The sequence below is a fragment of the Thermobia domestica genome, chromosome 5 (genome assembly GCF_964235325.1).
Source record: "Thermobia domestica chromosome 5, izTheDome1.hap1.1, whole genome shotgun sequence".
NCBI classification, from domain to species: Eukaryota; Metazoa; Arthropoda; class Insecta; order Zygentoma; family Lepismatidae; genus Thermobia; species Thermobia domestica.
In genome coordinates, this window is record NC_137458.1 from 213,810,132 (window position 1) to 213,830,203 (window position 20,072).

Here is a 20,072-nt window from a genome sequence, read left to right on the forward strand (position 1 = left end):
AAAGCATAGTTTGAAAGTCTAATAATTTGAAAATAGCATATCGGTTTCTCCTACTACACTTCAATTACTAAACAATTTCTGATTTTATATTGATATTCCGTCTGTCATTGATTATTCTTGATGAAAAGTCACCCGCTACAAACACTCAATTACCTATTACAATTTTGTTTTTCATATTGCTGGCAAGTTCCACTGCCTCAATAAACGAAAGCAGATCTTAACTAACGTTAAATCACACAAAATGATTGAAAATTTTATGAATGAATAAAAATCAAATTGTAAATATACTAGTTCTGTAAGTGATGCTCTAAATGAATATTTTTAATGCAATTATACGTATTTAGAAAATAAAATTAACCTCTAAAAGGTAGGTAATACTAGAATATTTATTGAGGTGGTCTGATCAATATTATTTCTAAAATCCCTTATTTTCAACTTAGAAACCTGGCAACTCAATATTATGAGATAGGGTATTTGTTCATTTTATTTATACTTACCAAGTACGTAAATTGACTAATATACAGTAAAATTTATGAAAGTTTTAAATCTGGCTAGAATAGTCAATATTTAGGTTTTTTATTCGTGCACGAAGATCAATTGCAATGCTGTAATTAGCTCACGAAGCAGAGAGCCTAACAAATTAAATAAATAAGACTGCACATGTAAACAGTACATAATTAGACAGAATTATATATATTAGTTTATTCATACAATTTCAATTTACAACATCCTGTACAATATAGATACAAAAAAAGGCATCCTTCAAATATGGTCCAAAGACTGTCTTCTCTATCAAAATGCACTGGCCACAGTCAGGTCTCGGAGGGGTTTTGTGTTTTCTTTGTAACTTTGACATAGAAAAGCTTGAACACACAACAATACGATACGATACATCTATCACTCCACGCTCCATGGACGGATCACAATCGTTTATCATACATTTTCCTCCCCTTCGTTCTCATGTTCATGTTTAAGTCTTTGTTCAGCTAATGCTAACCAATGTTCTTTGTTTCTCTTCACTCCTTCCACTAATGGCACCAACTTATCGGACAACTCTGCAAATGCCTGAAACAAAATATATACCATTAGATATGTCACAATACTTTTTAACACAATTATTAATGAAAATCATATTTTTAACTTATAACAAACTTTCTCGAATTCCAGTTGCAAAATATTAATGGTAGATGTTGGCACTATTTGAATAAAAGTTCTTTAATTTAATAGCAGAAAGCTTTTGTGCCTTAAAACCAGCTAGAAATGGCCGAAGAAATTACCATTACGAAACTTGCTCATTTACAGAGGCAAATTACGCAATTGCTTCCAATTCTTGAAAACATGTTTGAAAATGAATGCAAATTTATGTTGTAGTCCAAAGATTCCCAAACTGTGTTGCGATGCCTAAAGCAGAGTTCTTAAAATGTGGTACGCGAATCGCTGTTGGTGATACTTACGACTTATGGTAGTACTGATTAATAATATGCTTTGCTGCAGAGTCGGATTTAGGTTTGGTGAGGCCCTAAGCTATTGTAGGTAATGGGGTTCCCTTTAAGTATCAAGATGAACGTAGGCACCCTACATAAAGAAATGAAGAAACTAGTGATTTTAGGAAGCAGGCTAGCAAAAAGGACCCCATTACTTACATCATAGGACTCTACACAACACGAAGCACTGTTGCTACATGTAGATTTAATTTTATTTATTATTTTTCTTATATCTTGGAAATGTACATCCAGTTGTTTCCATTAATTTCTGGGGTTCCCAAGAGAATGGGGCCCTAAGCTAAAGCTTGTTTAGCTTATACGTAAATCCGGCACTGCTTTGCTGGTAAGCCGGTGGAGAAAATTGAGAAACCCTGCCCTACAGTTTGAACTATGCTACATGTAGATTTAATTTTATTTATTATTTTTCTTATATCTTGGAAATGTACATCCAGTTGTTTCCATTAATTTCTGGGGTTCCCAAGAGAATGGGGCCCTAAGCTAAGGCTTGTTTAGCTTATACGTAAATCCGGCACTGCTTTGCTGGTAAGCCGGTGGAGAAAATTGAGAAACCCTGCCCTACAGTTTGAACTATCTTTGTTAAGGACGCCCGTTAAATTCTTATCTCATTAATCCTTTCTTCTCGTTTCAGTTCTCTGGGGCCGCAGTGGCTCAGTAGTAGAGCGTTCACCTCTGGTGCATAGGGTTCTTGGTTCGATTCCAGCTCGCGCCAAGTGAACTTTGTGGTGGACGAATACCATGTGCGTGGGTTTTCTCGGGGTTCTCCCGTTTCTTTCTTAATTCCACCATTTCATTCCTCATCATCACTGTCTGCTTTAGCGTAGCTGGCATAATCGTTGGACGTAAAACTTAGGCAAGATTTCATTTCAGTTCTGTAATAGCATGTTATAATGCTTAATTTTATTATTATTATTATTATTATTATTATTATTATTATTATTATTATTATTATTATTATTATTATTATTATTATTATTATTATTATTATTATTAGAGTGTTGATATTTGCATATTCTTTTCCTGATACGATATAGACATACTTAGACAGTTAATGTTTGATTTAGGTGTCTAGGGGGTCTAAATGCAGCTTTATAGTGCATATATTTGTATATGTTGATGGATAATGCATATTGAAAACAGTATCATACAGGTGCATATGTGGGAAAAAATAGCTATTGCATCATTACTTACATTGATAATTTCAGATTTAAAAAGTACTGTTCAGTCTTCTGGCATTAATTGGGAAGTCCAAGAAATGAAAATAACTTGTTATCGGTTTAAATATGTAAGGAATTTCTAAGAACGCGCAAACGAATAGAAGTTGTAGCCTCCTAGATGTATCTCTTTGGGGCTTGAATGAATCACTGCACTTAGCAGTAATATTTAAATCTCATCCATCGGACTATCACAGTTGTTTGGCCACAGTAGTGTGTAGTAAAGTCGCTGAATAAGGATGCCGAAAAAAATAAATAAAAAAAAAAAAAAAACTCGAGGAGTTCCAATGTTAGGCAATGAACTGAAGGATATTCAAATTTGCCTACATATGGAAAGACTGTGTTACGCGAAGTATGTAGCAAAGAGGTAAGCATTTTTTTAAATATACATATATGTGTATTTTTAAAAGAAACGCTTTATCAGTTAATAAAATCAAATCTTCTTTTGCACTTTTGAGTAATGAAATGTAAAAGTTGACAGGCAATTGCAAAAATAGTTAGGAAACTCCTATGGCATACAAAGAAGGAAAGGGGAATTTTCTTTAAAAGTTAATCATCTACTAGGATTGGAAACGAAACATATTACTGCACATCTTTTAGCAGGGTTCCTACTGGTCAGGGAAGTCAGGGAAAACTCAGGGAAAATGGCGCAGGCCAAGGAAACTCAGGGGAAAAGACTGGAAATCAGGGAAAGTCAGGGAAATTTTATAAAATATATTTTTTCTAACATTAATTGTACACCAATTTCAGCTTAGTCAACCGTTAATGATCATAGTATGGAACGTTGCTCAGAGTTTCATGGGTGGTAAGTGGAATGTACGTATGAGCAATTGATTATTATTTGTCTCAATAGAACAAATGATTATATACATAAATATTCATCGTTATATATAGTCGTTATATCGTTATACGTTATTTATATGTCAACGTCATCCGACACCTGTCATGAAAGTAAGGGAAAAGTTAGGGAAATAGATTTCTCCAGATTAGTAGGAACCCTATTTAGTCAAAGTTGTAAGATATTATGAAACCATCTGTACGGGTTCTTTGCTTCATGGGCTGTTCTCGTGGTTTGCTTTAGGCTAAAAGAGGTTGGCAATAATGAATCCTGTGCACTGTGGAGCTTTATGTAAAAGGTGAGGAAAGCTGTGCACGTTACAAAATAAAACAGGAATTATTTGTGAAGTATTGTCGCGTGTAAGTTTTAGACCAATTCCTGGTTCTGTACTTAAGATACGAACATACATAAAGGAGAATTGTATACGTAAAGGAATGGGAATCACTTAAACAGAAAAGCTAATGAAAAATTCGTGAATATGTAAGACGAAGCAGCCTAACTTGTAAACGAATTTTCTTGCAGAAAGAAAGAAAGAAAAAACACACAGGTATGATTCGACTGCTATGCCAAGTGGACTTTTCAGTAATAATAACGGTTTTGTAACTGACTTATCCTTTCACTAATATAATTCACAAATCATAACTCAGTATTTTCAACAATGTACTGATGAGAACTATTTATATTGTTTTAACGAGCTCGAAATAGCTACTGTTTTTAAAGCTAACACATTCGATTTATGTGCAGGATAGATTTAGTACGGGCCTGTAGCCAGCCACCAAGTTTAGAAGAGGTTCAATCAAATTTAAGGACACATACGTTATAATTTGTATGTGTGTATGTGACTCACATGTCATACCAAGAATAAAAACTACTGGCCTTTAATCTTATCTTCACAACTTAGGTAGTTGACTTCTTCCATTACTGTTAGAACGTGTTTATAAATATATTGCCTTATTGTAGTTGATTGCATTACTGTTTTGATTATAATTTACCCTGTTTTTCTTTTACGTATATTTCACGCAGATAACTATTTTTCCCATTGTGCAGTCGGTGACAAAAGTTCTTTGCGTTCGTTGAAATTAGTTTCGTAAATAACCTTAGAACGGAAAGACAATCTGAGTACAGTTTTCAGTAAATTAAAAAGAATCTAATTTTCTGTACATTCCAGCCATACCACCGTTGTACGTTCCAGCCCTACCACCGTCATTCCTAAAATAAATTTTACGAAAGGAAATAACTTTTGTCGCTGACTGTAGATTTTCAGGTACTACAATGTTTAGACCACAAGAAACCAGTTTAATACAAAAAGCAAGGAATTTCTACAACACTGATAATATTTAGTTCTATCTAGCCTTCATTAATGTTCATTTTTGGTCACTACCTAAAACAATTACTCGGTTGGAAGAGCAAGATTTACCGCTTTCCACATCACTGGAGCTTTTTGAGTGTCATGAAACAAATTCTACCTGGACAAGCTGGATTTTTCCTTTTTTTTCAATAACGCAACGTATTAAAGAAATTCTTATTGAATGCAAATACTAAGTGGTATATCATCTAAAGTTTTTGAAAAATATTCTGCAGGACCGAAATAGCATCTCTAAAATGCTGTGATGCTGAAAGACCACTTTTCATGTATAACAAATACTTTCAGCCAAACTAAAGCTCGTCCAGCGTTTAGTCTGTACTGTGGCTGCTTATGGGCTTTTACTTCTGCGTACTTACCCCCTTAAAGAGAACAGATTTCACTACTGTAGTTTATCTTTAAAAATGTTAAATATTTACCGACGATACAAAAATAATTTTCATAACTTCTCTTTTCCTTATAAAGTATGTAATTAGCTTTTAATAGCTAGTTTTTGTTTTTCAAACTTGAAGGGGGAAGACACGATAAGCGTAACGGCTGCTAGAACGTTGCCAGTGCATTTTCACGAAACTAAAAGTGTCTGCTCAAAGATACCGTTGCCAACTGACGAGATATTTCACCATAGTGTCAACCTACATTCGTGCGCTCATTATTATTGTCACTTCCACTGATTTCAAGTACGAAAAAAGGTAGCTAAAAAGGAATAAAAGTACGGCCAGAAAGAATTGAATGAAATCTTTCTGATTTTAAGAAAAAGTAAAATTTTACTTCCGTCTCCTTTTCTTTCTTTTTTTTTCTATCTCAACTAAAGAAAAATATTTTAATCAGAAAAGGAAAGAGAGCGGAAAAGTTGTTGTAGCTTAACGCGAGATTCGAACAAGTTATGTCCCCACCGGGAATCGAACCCAGGACCCTTTGATTACAAAACTTCGAACGTAACCACTCATCCACGGGGGCACTCTGAATAAAAAGGCAGTAATAATTTCAGGGGATGGTCTGCGGGATGTTTTTTCAAGTACTTCAGTTTTATTAGGTCTATTATTATTATTATTATTATTATTATTATTATTATTATTATTATTATTATTATTATTATTATTATTATTATTATTATTATTATTAAACCAAGCTATAGGCATAATCCATATCTTTCCATAACTATTAACTTATTTGCATTAAGTATAAACGGTAAGTGTAAAACTTCTTAGGCCAAACACTGATTCATGAAGTGTTTCTCGGAACATCTGAGTTCGATTATTAATTATATATAGGCCTATGTATTCCTCGTCGGGAAGGAAATATCAGCGAGAATTGCTACAGGACGCATTTCATATTTCTTTTATCTTTCATGCATTGAAATTTCTTTAGGAGTTCATAACTGACTATGATTTCTGTTGGGTTTCATAATAACATTGGTGTCAGAAACTACACCAGGAAATATGCAGACTGTTTGGTGTGGTGGGTGGGGCTAATAGCTTACCTACTGTATTGTCTATTGTCGCACTAGATGACTCATGTCAAATTCCAAACGAAATTCTTCTCTGTTGTGTCTTTGCTATTGTGCAGTGTGTGTCGGAGCGTGGCCTCTGAGCATTCGGCATTTTGTTGATTGTGTTTATTTACGTACTGTGCTGTTCTGGGAACAAAATCGCGCGTGTCTGTGTGCATAGGTGCGTGAGTGTGTGTTAATATATATAAAATGGAAGAAGTTACAGCCAGCACCTCTTTTAAGCGTAACAGTGGTCAAGTGTTGAAGAGCAAAGAAAGGGCTATTGTTATGAACGTGTTCAATTATTTAAAGGAGAAAAACCCGGATAAAAGTATAAGTTGGGTCGCGAGTGCAACAGCTGAAGCCACGAAAACTTCCAGGACAACTGTTTTCAAAATTCGAAGCGAGTTATCACGTGGACCTTTAGTAACACCGAACAAGAAGCGATTAAGAAAGAAAATTTCAAAGAACAGTCGGTTTGTAAAATATAATGAATTTGTTAGGAGTGCGATCAGACAAAAGGTCCATGAGTTCTTCTTTAGAAATTTGCCACCAACACTCAATTCCGTTCTCAAACAGGTAAATTCAGATCCCGATTTACCGAACTTTAAAAGATCCACGTTCCACGTACTTCCAAAAGAGCTTGAATTTGTTTATGAGAAAAGACAGAGTAAGGCCATGCTTATAGAGAGAGAGGATATTGTGTCGTTGCGTCACAAATATCTACGGCAAATAAGAAAATTTCGAAATCAAAATAGAAACATAGTATACATGGACGAATCGTGGGTAAATATTGGGATAGCCGTGGATAAAGAGTGGAAAGACAAAACAATTAAAACAGCAAAACAAGCTTTTATGTATGGACTTTCTTGCGGACTTAAACATCCGACAGGTCGTGGGCCGCGATATGCCTTGGTTCATGCTGGCAACGAACAGGGTTTCGTAGCTGGGGCAAAATTGGTTTCCTTGTGTAAGAAAAATACGGCTGACGCTCATGATGAAATGGATGGAGATTTGTTTGAGGAATACTTCCGGAATCAGTTACTCACAAATCTTCCTCCAGGGTCAGTTATCGTAATGGACAATGCATCCTATCATAGTCGCCGTAAGGAGCCACTGCCAACCAAATCTTGGAAGAAAGACGACATGCGACAGTGGTTAACCTTACATAATATTGAGTATGATGAAGATATGTTAAAGAAAGATTTGATGGATCTAATAAGCATTCATCGCCCTAAATATGAAAAATATAAGACTGACGAATGGGCTAAAGAATTAGGACACACTGTTCTCCGATTACCCCCTTATCACTGTGAGCTCAATCCTGTTGAACTCGTGTGGTCTCAAGTAAAACACTACGTTGGGGCAAATAATACAACATTCAAAGTTAAAGACGTTGAAAATTTAATTCATGAAGCGTTTGAGCGTGTAACAACAGAAAATTGGCAGAACTACGTCAGGCATGTGGTAAACATCGAAAGTGATATGTGGAAAGCAGATGAGCTGCAAGATGATGTTGAGCCGTTGATTATTCATTTGGGTGAAGACTCCTCTGAAGAAGAATCGTCTGAAACTTTCGATGATGATGGTGGTGATGATGATGATATGGAAGGAATTGATTTTTTGGAGTGCGATTGATTCAATGTGGTAAGTTGTTTATTATTATTATTATTATTATTATTATTTATTAATCGTTGTGGTGTGGATTTCTTTTTTTACTACGTGAGTTGGCAACATCAGTCGACAGTATAATAGAAGCGCGATCTGTTCTGCATTTGTTTTTAATGCTCAACTTGGCATCGCTGTTCCCATAAGACCAACAGTCCACTCTTAACTCTGGATAAGCTTTAAAAAACGTACGAAATATTGAAAAGCACATTGCAGTTTATTGCAACAACAAACGTTCATATTGCAGACGTAAAATGTATTGTGTACAGCATATTTAAAACAATGAAATAAACATGCATTTCGTTTTATATCTGGTTAGTTTATTTGAATACTTTAATGCATATTTTACAATTTTAAGTGCTCTCCGATCCGCTCTCTATTATTATTTTACGTTTAAAATAAAACAAGCTAGTAATGTAAGTGATTATTTTCTATAAACAATAAACTACCAAATTTCCTTTTTATTTTGGTACAAAGAGTCGCAAAAAATGTTCAGGAATCTTTGTTCTGGTCTATGTTTTCCCCAAATATTTTACGACAGAAGTATTAAGAGAAAGATTTTTACTGAATTTTTAAGATCTATTTTCGCACTTTTGCCAATGTTTACAATGTTAGATCAAAATTATAATATTAGAAACCTTCATTTAGGCGTCACTTTTCTTGCAAACTATGCAATAATTACATCCTGTATATAATTTTAATTAAGGAAAAATAATCATTTTCAGCATTTAAAACGTGTAAGTTTCCAGACTACAATAATTTCGAAATGATGTTCTATATGGTTGCAAAACTTGTAACGTGAACATTTAACGCCACTATATCCGACCAAACTTTCAATTACAAAATTTCACACCTTTGATGATTTCCGACAATTGTTTAGCTAGATCTGCTAAAGCATCCTTACAGAATATGTTAACATGTGCGATTTTCATGATTAACAATATAATATACAATTAGCTGTCAACTTACAAAAGAGTTTGGTTACGATTGCCCGGTTCTAAGTAGGCCAGGTGATAGCCTACTAAGCAGTACACTATAGAATATCATTTTGATCAATCGTCGGCCGACGATTTAGGCTGCGTTTACACTGGATCAGAATTCGTACAAAGTTTGGTTGTATTAACTCTCACAAATTAAACAAATTAATTAATGTTCATAGATGCGGTTCCATTACTTTCATCCTATTCGTATAATTGTTTAGATGTATATAATCTTAGTAACAGTAACTTTTTATATTAGTGATTGGTTCGTTGGAGTTAGCGTTCCTTTTCTGCATTGAGGCAGGGGCGGATCTAGGGGGGGGGGCGATCGCTTCCCCCCAGAAGGGGAAACTTTCTTATTTTATATATATAAATAAAACCCATCCCAAAGTTTGGAGCCCTTAAAAGTAGCAGTATAACAACCCGCCGCTCCCCACAGAAGTCGGTCCTGGATCCGCCCCTGCATTGAGGCTATATTAAGACTAATCTACAGATTAAGACGGAATGCGAATCACCATACTGCGTTCAAATTTCAAGGTTCTTTCACCGAAAATCCAGCCCAGAAACACACACCAAAGGCGCAAGTAAGTCTATATTAGTAACATATTTATTGTTGTTGTTGTCGTTATTATTATTATTATTATTATTATTATTATTATTATTATTATTATTATTATTATTATTATTAGTGGTAGTAGTAGTAATAGTAGCAGAAGAAGAAGAAGAAGAGATCTGCAGTACTACTTTCACTCCCAGTTCATTCAAAGTCTTCCGCAGGGAAAATCTGAAATCATCACTGTGTGCAAGTGAATATCTGTATAACAAAAACATAAGTATTCAGTTCTTGCATACGTGGGATCTCGATAGTGATTACGAAGCTATTCCCTTCACTTCAGTTTTCCACTTCGTTTCTCATACATTCTTTGGTACCAGTAGTTCTAAGCTGAATAGGCCTGAACCTGACTTTGGACATAACACTCAGACGAAACATGACATACGTTAATATATTCCTCAGAACGTTTATATTCACGGGTATGAGAGGCCACTCTTTAATCACATCAGTAAAAATTAAAATTTTATGGCTATGAGCTATGGAAAGAAAACTTACCTTTCCGCATAAATTTACGAGGGTTGGAACTTTAATAGTGGCGCAACTGATACAAAATATATACATCTTACGAAGATTTATAGTCCTTCAATGTAGTCACTAACATTCTGTATAATCCTCTGCAGCGATGTGGAAGTGTTGGATAGTGTTGCAGCACCTATTGTGTTGGTTGTTCTAATTAACCAGTCAACTGCCTGAAAGATTTCTTGAACAGTTCTGGAACGAATGCAACGACGAGGTACCTTCATCTTAGGAATGAAGTCAAAGTCACAAGAGCTTAAGTCCGGGAAGTAGGGTAGAAGGTATAGCACATCCCATCCGCATCGATCAATCAAATCAGTCACACCTTGCGCTGTATGCGCTCGAGCGTTGTCCAGCAAAATGTTGAATGGGTTCTGAAAAAAGTATCTCGCTTCTTTCTCAAGGCTGGTCGCAAGTTGTGTTCCAGAAAGGAACAAAAATAGTGCGCATTGACGGTTTGATGCGGGGGAACGGTATACGTTAGGATTACACCATTCCAGTCATACAGGAGAATCATCAAAACTTTCACATTACTGCGGTTCTGACGAACTTTGGATTTTCGTGGTGACTCATAATGACCCATTCATTTGATTGGCGTTTCAATTGTGGCTGATACGATTTGGCCAATGTTTCATCCAGCGTAATGATACGGCGTAAGAAAGCCTCTCCTTTCCGCTCGTAGCGTTCCAAATGAGTACGAGCATCGTCGTATCATAGCCATTTCTGCATTTCCGTTAACTCATGCGGAACCCATCGTGATGCAAGCTCAAGTGTTCCTTCAGAGTGTGCAGAACAGCAGTTGTATGCGTTAATCCTGTCTCCTGGATTACGAATAGTATAGCGTCGATCAGTGTTCAATAACAGCATTCATGATTCCTTCATTGACATGGGGACGACCAGGTCGTTGCATGTCTTCCACACTTTCACATCCCTACTTGAAAACTCGTACCCACCTTGTCATTGTTCTGTAAGGCAATAGAGATTCCCCGCAAGCTTCTTGAAGACCTTGATGATACTCTCATGCTGTACGACCTCTGACACATTCAACTTTTACCCAACTCAGTTGTTCTTGTTTCGAAAACATAGTAATAACAATAACCTTGCTTCACACTACCGGCGTACATGTGTGTATATGTATAATATAGACCGTCCGCTACACGCGGCTCTGTTCTTCTTGTCTGCTACCCTTGCCGCGACGTTGAAAAGAACAGTCCATTTCGCGTTGAGGTAAGGTAGGTATGTAACTGACATGTGGTACGAGGGTATTTGATATTGTTACGTAGGTTCTCTATAGCAGTGCTGCCACTATTAAAGTTCTAATCCTCGTATGTCAATGGAGGCCATTAATAAGCATAATCCCATCTCCCTTAGCCTACAAGGCATGATCGTGGATCTTAAACTGAAAGATTTAATTTCATTTCAATACGTAATCGTATCTTCAATCTTAGAAATGTATGTAAGAGTGATTTGAGCCAGTAAAATTAATATATTACTCTATTATGTGCAAGTACAGGGTGTTAACGAACTATACCGACAAACTGTAAGAGGTGATTCCTTACATCAAAATAAGAGAAAAAGTACATATGGGGTGTGGAGAAAAGTGCATAGTTTCAGAGGTAGGGCTGTCCAAAATCGCGAAAAAAGTTAAATTTCAATAGGATCTATTTCGAATTCGAGAAACTGTGAATTGTGGTCCTTATCAGCGTAAAGGGAATCACGCATGCGCAATCCAAAAATGAATATTTCATCTATGTTCAATGGGTATAAGAGTATTCCCTGCATGATGTAATTTCCAAACACACCGTAAATCGAATTTTGAGATATGCTCTGACTTTATAATTGGTCCAAAGTAGGCAAACAATAAGCCTTGACAGCAATGAACACGGAATCCTTTGGAGGGATGTTGGAAGTGTTAAGGATCGTCAGCAGGATGCTCTCTCGTATTCGGGAAAACGCGTACTGCGATGCTTTCTTTCACGCTTATAAGTTTAAAAAAATGTGTACAGGACGAAATACGTCGCAGCACACGTTATTTCGAACACAAAGTATCGTGGAGCTACCTGTTCCTAACATTTCCGACTTCCCTCCGAAGGTTGTCAAAGCTTACCTCTTGCCTACATCGGACTCTCCTTGAAATCAGGACATATCTGAAAATTGTTGGGAGCATATCTGAGAATTACACCCTGTAGGGAATACCTTGCACACCCATTTTGGATTGTGTATGCATGATTCCTTTACGTTGATAAGATCCACCATCCACAGTTTCTGAAACTCGAAATAGGATCTCTTGAAATTTAGCTTGTTCGCGATTTTGGACTGCCCTAGTTCTGAAACTATACACTTTTCCCCATAGGTCCATTTGAACTTTTTCTCTTATTTTGATGTGAGAAATCACCTCTTACAGTTTGTCAGTATAGTTCATTAACACCCTGTATATTATCTCAAGTGACACAAAAAGATAAAATTATTCAAAGGATTATTAACTACAACGTAAGCACGTAAGAACATAACTGAAATTTCTGAAGCATTTTATAATAATAATAATAATAATAATAATAATAATAATAATAATAATAATAATAATAATAATAATAATAGCAATAACAACAACAATAGGTATGAACAGAAAATGTGTCTTATGTTCAAAAAAACTTATATTACTACACTATATTGGAATTAGTAGCATCATATTCCAGTGTTTATACTCGCATAACAATTATCTTTGGCGTAAATGGTATCTTACATATAATGAATTTACAGAAAATAAAACAAGAGTAACTATGGGCTTCAATGTAAGTCATTTTAACAATAAACAAAACATTCGCACTAAAATTTATTTATAGACTTACTTCATAAACTGGGAGACATATTGAATCTATAAATCCAACCTGCATCATTGGGAGTTGGTCTTGTTTTTCTCTGTTCATCATATCCTGCAACCAAACGAAAAATATTTCACAACTGAAAACAAATGAAACTATTACTATTTATTGTTAAATAAGAACGAAAATTTGAAGTACTTTTAGTAACATGATTTGGTCACGCTATTGTTAAATGTAACAACAATCAAGTTATTGTTAATGATAAACTGCTCAGTTGCTTCGCAATGATTACTGAATATTTCCAGGAGTTTACTCCATTTATTATACTGTCAAATTCTTCTCTTCAGTGTCTTAATCACGTATTTACAGTTAATATTACGTAAGTATTTCGCCTCAATGCTTTTTTAACGTACGTATTTTACAGTATTTCATGATATTACATGCAGAGAAAATCGTTACATTGTATCATTATGCATCTTTTATTTTTTAAAAAAATAAAGTCTATGCAATAGTTTGAAAAGAATACGTCTCACTTCTATCTATTATTTTCTACTGCAGATTAAAAATTTCAATCCTTTAGTACTTGCAATTCTTACAAAAATTAAGATCTGGAACAAACAAAAAAAAAAAAAAAAAGTGAAACAATATATTTTGGAAGAAGATATTATTTGTAGTTACTTAGTATCAGGTTTAACCATCTGAGTTAATAAACTGATTTTACAGACCATTATTATCCAGCAAATCCGCACCTGAAGAATGCTACCACACAATGAATTTCCCAAAATGGTACTTTTAATACGAAAATAAAACAGAATCACACATGCAGTAATCAGATATAAATGTACTCTATCGAGGACTGAACAAAACGTGTAGGACCATTAAGATTTTTTTTAATGAAACGAAGACTATATTTAGGATTATATTCCCATTACCAAGAAAACTGTGCCATCGAGATTATTATTAACCTCTTGTTAGGGGGTGTTTTAAATATGAATAATTAGTGTCATTAAGCAAGAAATTCAAAATGTTGGACGGTATTTATTACGTTTTGTTTAATACACAAATTGTGGAAAACTTATACCGAAACGTCAGTTAACAATATACAACAGCACATTGTACGTATCATGTAATTACGAATTGATACGTAGTAATTCCACTATTACATGTACAATTACTCGTATAATTTTTCAGAAGTAAAATTTACAATATTCACTGATAGAATGTAATTAAAAGTATTAAATTCGTAAATTATGATTCTGTTTGACGAAAATAAGACATTTCGTATTATAACGCTTCATATGGGAAAACATTTTATTTATTTCTTTATTTTTTTTTCTTTCTCACGAGCTTTCATTTTCCTGTTGATTAAATTAAATTCTCAATTTTGACTCAAGCAGTGAGTTATTCTGTATAATCAGAAGCAACTCCGTAATAAATAACTATAACGCACACAGCTGAACATGCAAAGAAACATCTAGCGCTGAATTAGATAAATGGACTTCAAATAGAACCCCTTAATTACAGATTGCTATTTATTCACACTTCCAAAACTAATGGTCCTTAATCATATATTAATGATATATTTAATGTCGGTTTGCCCTTTAAAGCAAATAACAAACTGCACCATACTTTTAGTCCAACGACTTAACATAGATATACAGAAGAATCCGAGAATCTATAAATGAAATTAGTTATAGTAGATGTCTTTTCATCATGCACAATAATAAGCAACCATTCTACCGGTAAAATCTATCAATCAGTGTGTTCTTCAAAAATAAATAAATAAATAAATAAATAAAAAGTTATAGGATCTCCAAAGCTCACTTCGACTTAACACGATTGGGAGCATCCTGTAGAATTTTTAAGATTGTAAAGTTAAGTACATTCTTTAATTTTCTTTAAGGCTAGTATTTATTGTTTAATTTTCGCAGGGGAAAAATGAATGAATGCAAGTCCTGGTATACAGGAAACTGTTAACTTCATCGATTGCCCCGTGACCCATCATGAATAAGCCCCATTCTGAGTTTGGTGACATTCTATGCGACGAACTCGCTTAGAGAGAAACCAAAAATTAGCTATTCTACTTAAAACTTTAAATTTACAGGAATGCGATTTTGTCGTACGTCAAAGACTTAGGCAGCGCTAGATTTACCATCAGTATGTTGATGTTGTTGTTGAAACCACCTGAAAATGCTCAGAACACTTTACAGTTAATACAGTAAAAAGCAGACTTAGTATTCGCTGTAATATTCATTGCTATAGATATTTACCATGACAAATCGCTTCGGTTTACTTCTCTTTCTGAGTTAATAGAAAACATTCATTGACTTTCTGAGACATTTTCTAAATCCTCGTATTTAGCCCTGCACTTTTTCTGACCTTCATTCAAGCTTAGCAACTAATATATCTTTCTAAGAACTAAGACCATTCGGTGCAAGAAATTTAGACGTCTTTACGTTCCTGCCTATTTTCTTTTAATGTTTTTAATGTTTTATTTCTATTTTACACTATTTCCATAAAAATATTCATGTATGAGTGGTACACTTCCTTTTAACTGGCGAAAGTAAGTTTGTTCGAATTCGAGAACGAAACTAACAGTACTTTAGAAAAGGTCTTTTGCTTATCGAACAGGAATTTATCAACACTTAGCGTTGCGTCTCGGATTCGATTCCGCGGTCAGTCCGAAGTTTTCTCCAGTTTTGTTTGAAAATATAAGAGCTGTATGTAAATGTATAAGTCCTAGCTGACTTTACTCAGAAAGTTCTTCCTCATGTAGCAATACTTCGTAAGGTTTCAAGTGTAAAATGGTTTTACTGTTTACATTTAAAATTCTGTTAACACATAAGTAAACACATTTAACGCTAGATAGAAAAAAAAATACTTACTATTGGTGTAATATTCAGTTCCATTCGCTCGATGTCTCCTTGCTCGAAAAACTCACTTGTGACTAATTCTGCCACCTATAAATACATAAAAGAAATATTCATTTTCGTAACATCAGAAAGTGTCCATGCTGAAAGGAACGAATTGAGATCAAACTCAGCATATAATTGAAATAAATGAAAAACGAATTATTCACATATATAGAATATTTTATGTATTTAATTATTATTTATTAACTACTTGAGTAAAATGCCATTTGTGACATAATGTATACAGAAAGAGTGATGTTAAGTTGCAACTGTTACTATAAAAGAAAAAAGACAAAAGAAATAAAAAGAATTTATGTAAATCCACTAAATATAGATTCAATACAAATCTGTACTCAAAGGCAAACTGGTCAAGGAGTGGACTGGTAAGGCGATACCCAGGTTCGATTCTTCCTTCAATAATTCATTTTCACTCTGAATTTTCATCGAATTAGCACTTTTAGTGATTACGATATAAAGAAAATCAATTAGTCTCTCTATTTTTTTATATAATATCTAATTCAACCATAATAGTTGTTCATTTACATAAACATTAGGTATCGTAACTCCATTGATTTGAACTTGGGTTTCCGAGGTTCCTGGGGCAGAAGCTAGAAGGTTGTATATATACCTCATACTTTCCAGTAATTTAACATAAACAACTTGGCACATTTTCTTGGTATTAAGTAATACTCACGTATAATGTGTCTTGAGAATCCTAAAAGAATTGATATATTCCTAGTATAGTTTCAGCATCCAATCCTGCTCCCTCATAGTTCCCATACAACTTAAAGGAAGTCAAAATTATCAAGAAAATGCCACCACTAATAGAACGAAATGTGTTCGAGTAATGTCTCATTAAAACAAAACATTCAATGCTAAATTTAGAAAAAGGAAACGTTTATAAGAATTGGTATTTAGTTATAAAAGAGCTTCATTCAAAAACTTAAACCTTTAAAACTTTAAATTACATACATAACGTAATATTTCAGATTTGTACATAAGCAATTCGTACATAAATTAATATGCATTAGTTGACGCAATATTTCTATGAGTTAAAGAAGAAGAAGGAAGGAAGAAGAAAACTAAAGTGAAGTAAAACATTTTAAGTTAAATGAAACACGTGTAAAGGGTAACATCGTAATTTGTTTTCCTGTTGAAATTGCTAAGCTATGAGTTAGTATGCGTAGTAACCTGATTTTAGTGTTTTGTAAGGACTAAGTTAAATATTTTTTTTAAAAAGCCGAAACTCTTCATTATGGTTTAGCTAGCTGTTGAAGGTAACAGGATTGGTTGTCGAAATCCTGCAAGGAATATATCAATTCTTTTAGTTCCCAAAGAACATTATAGGTAGGTGTGTTCATTAATTTCCCATTAACTTATCTGTTATCAAGCATAAAAGGAATCTTTAGCTAATAGCATAATATTATTCGATTGAAAAAAAATGACGATCATACTTCAATATCTTACACAGCATCTAAGAAAATTTTACATTCTCTAATTGTAATCGTAAGATTAATTAATGTATTCAACTAATCAGAAGTTAAAATCCACATCATGTAATAAATGAAATCGATTTCGTATTGGAAAATCGTAGAGAACCTTGTATTCAAGAATACTCGAATACTCACACTAATACTACATTGTCCAAAGGAGTGATTCTTTATGAATAACAAACAGGGCCCCGAAATATAAATTAAGTAAAAGAGCTTGAGTGGGATAATTTTATTTTTTAAAATGACTGTAGTTTATTCATCCTGTAATATTAAGTTCCGCGTTAGATTACTGCATTAATCCTACTAATTAGAACGGTCAATGGTTTCTCTCAAACAAAAATTATTCTATCGAGAATTCCGCATCTTTTAATTTTTAGGAATTATTTAGAATGGCATGGGATAGTATAGCATTAATCTTATAAGAACTGACAATAATTTACATTTCAACTGATATTGAAATATAAGCTCAGCACGGGAACAAGTTTCTGCAGATTTCGACCCCTTTTTTAAAAAATAATCTTTGAAAATGCAGAAAAAACAAACAATATAATTAAAAATTTGAGATTTATTGATAATTGCTCTAAAACCTTGTTTATTGCTACGTAACTTAAACTCTTGTTGAATAACTGACAGACAGTTAAATTACACAGTCATGAACAAAATTTCATATTTCCTTCCAAGTACTAGAGTGCCATGAAATCCAGATTTAAGTATGGTATTTTTATTCTTCAGTTAGTTGGCAACAGAAAACAGCACAATTACAGAGATCTATTTGTAAAAGTAAATAAAAACATACTTCACGGATAGAAGAACAAAAAAAACACATTGCATTTTCCTACAACTCTTCAACTTACTGCAAAACAATTCGTGAGTAAAACTTTTTTTTTTTTTTTATCAACATTTTAAGAAAGTGCCTGTATTTAGTGTTTAGATTTCGGAATAATTGTTGCTGTGAATTACCCATTTAAATAGGAGTATACCATACTTTAAAAGTTGTTTCGCGGAATTCAATATATTCACAAAACGAACGGTAAATACTATTAGTTAAACAATTCTAACAACAGCCTTTATTGATAATTTCTGTACAAAAATTGACAACTAACAAACTTGACAGAGATACTAACCCTTTTCTCGACATCCCAAGGCTTTGTGATGGCTGCAAGATCACACACAGTCATGGTCATGCCCCGTAAGAGCTCCCGGTGGTCCTCTCGCATCCAGTTGTAGCTTTTTGAATTGACTAGGTTGAAGAAGGCACCTCGCTTCCTTGGAGACAAACAACACTACCTTAGTTAATGGAAAACTCATCAAACCATTATTTCTATTATCATTAGATCAAGTGCAGGATAGAAGTTAAATTTATAAACTAAAATAAAAAATACAGTACATAACAACTTAACCAATGGCTTAAGTTGACTTTATTGTTGTGGAACCTGCATTTTCCCATAAAATATACATTACTTCTTACTCTGTAAGTTGGCCACACCTACCTACATTTTTCTATAAAATATGCACTACTTCTTACGCTGTAAGTTAGCCACATCTAATTACCTGCATTTTCCCATAAAATATGTATGCATTTTCCCCACAAAATATGCATTACTTACTACTCAGTAAGTTGACCACCTTGATTTGATTTTGAACTTGACCACATTGAAGTAATGTAGTTAATGTTAAATTTACCTTTATACGTTGAGCATGTGAACATTTGGCAGTATACACTATGATCCTCATTTCTTACAAACTTTGTACAGATCTTTTACTTTTATTTTTGGGAGGTCAATGAATCCAAGGGAGAAAATCTGTTCATCGAAAGTAACTTCCCTAAAATGCAACAGGAAGCAGTTGTACTGTTTATTATTTCTTATGCCTGGTATTAGCGAATGTACAAAAAGAAAAGCACCACTCATATTTCACATTACTTCAGTCCACACAAATTAATTGAGCTATGAGTGTCTCATGTTTTCATCACGTGTTCAAAGCCTTTTCCTCCTGGAAAATTTTGCAAAAAATGTAAAACAAATGACAATCAAATTCATGTTGCAGTGTTAAAAGAAAGAATTACAGGAGATTGGCACGTTGAAAATACACCATTTAAATAATAGATATGTAATGTTTTCATATTGCAGAAATATTTTTTATAGTGTACTATTAGGTTGGTTGGTTCGGAGCTAATAAGCTCCTATCAGTATCGTGAGTATGTGAGAAGTGGACCTACAGCTTAACGTGGAATCAGAACCACAGGAGTTCTCATCAGAAATCGAATCGGGTCTCTCGAGTTAAAGCCGTGTACGCTAACCACATAGCAACGAGTGAACTCTGATAGATATTATTTATAAGATACAAACTGATACGTAAGAACTAGTTACAACATTAAAAATGGGTACGTTACGATCTACAGTAGATATTGTTTCAAAATATTTTTATTTTCTTTAAGTTGGTCAGTTTTCAATAGAATCTATAGTTGCCAACATAGACAGGTTTCACGATAATGATAAATAATAATATAATATAAAATAATTCGTTTTACATTCAAAAGAAAACTCAGAATTATTTTCTTTGAAAATGAAAACAATCACTAGTTAAGACAAACTACAAGAAAATGCACAACTTATGAAACATTAAGTAAACATTTTATAATTGTATTTACTCTCCTAGTTTG

The 20,072-nt window shown here is 33.9% G+C and overlaps 1 protein-coding gene across 7 annotated transcripts in view; it reads right to left on the bottom strand.

The window, feature by feature from the left end:
* Positions 1-663: 663 nt before the first annotated feature.
* The window catches only part of Pde11 (Phosphodiesterase 11), a 959,005-nt gene continuing 939,596 nt past the window's right edge, over positions 664-20,072 (bottom strand). For 6 of the 7 annotated variants that reach the window (XM_081759673.1, XM_081759669.1, XM_081759670.1 and 3 more), the window contains 4 exons: positions 18,535-18,676; positions 15,891-15,965; positions 13,033-13,116; positions 664-1,065 (listed from right to left, as the gene is read on the bottom strand). In XM_081759673.1, the coding sequence (XP_081615799.1) occupies positions 934-1,065; positions 13,033-13,116; positions 15,891-15,965; positions 18,535-18,676 (433 nt within the window). In that variant the 3' untranslated portion in view covers positions 664-933. Of the gene's footprint in view, positions 1,066-13,032; positions 13,117-15,890; positions 15,966-18,534; positions 18,677-20,072 lie in introns of those variants that run through there. The other variant, XR_014131602.1, reaches the window with a different exon arrangement.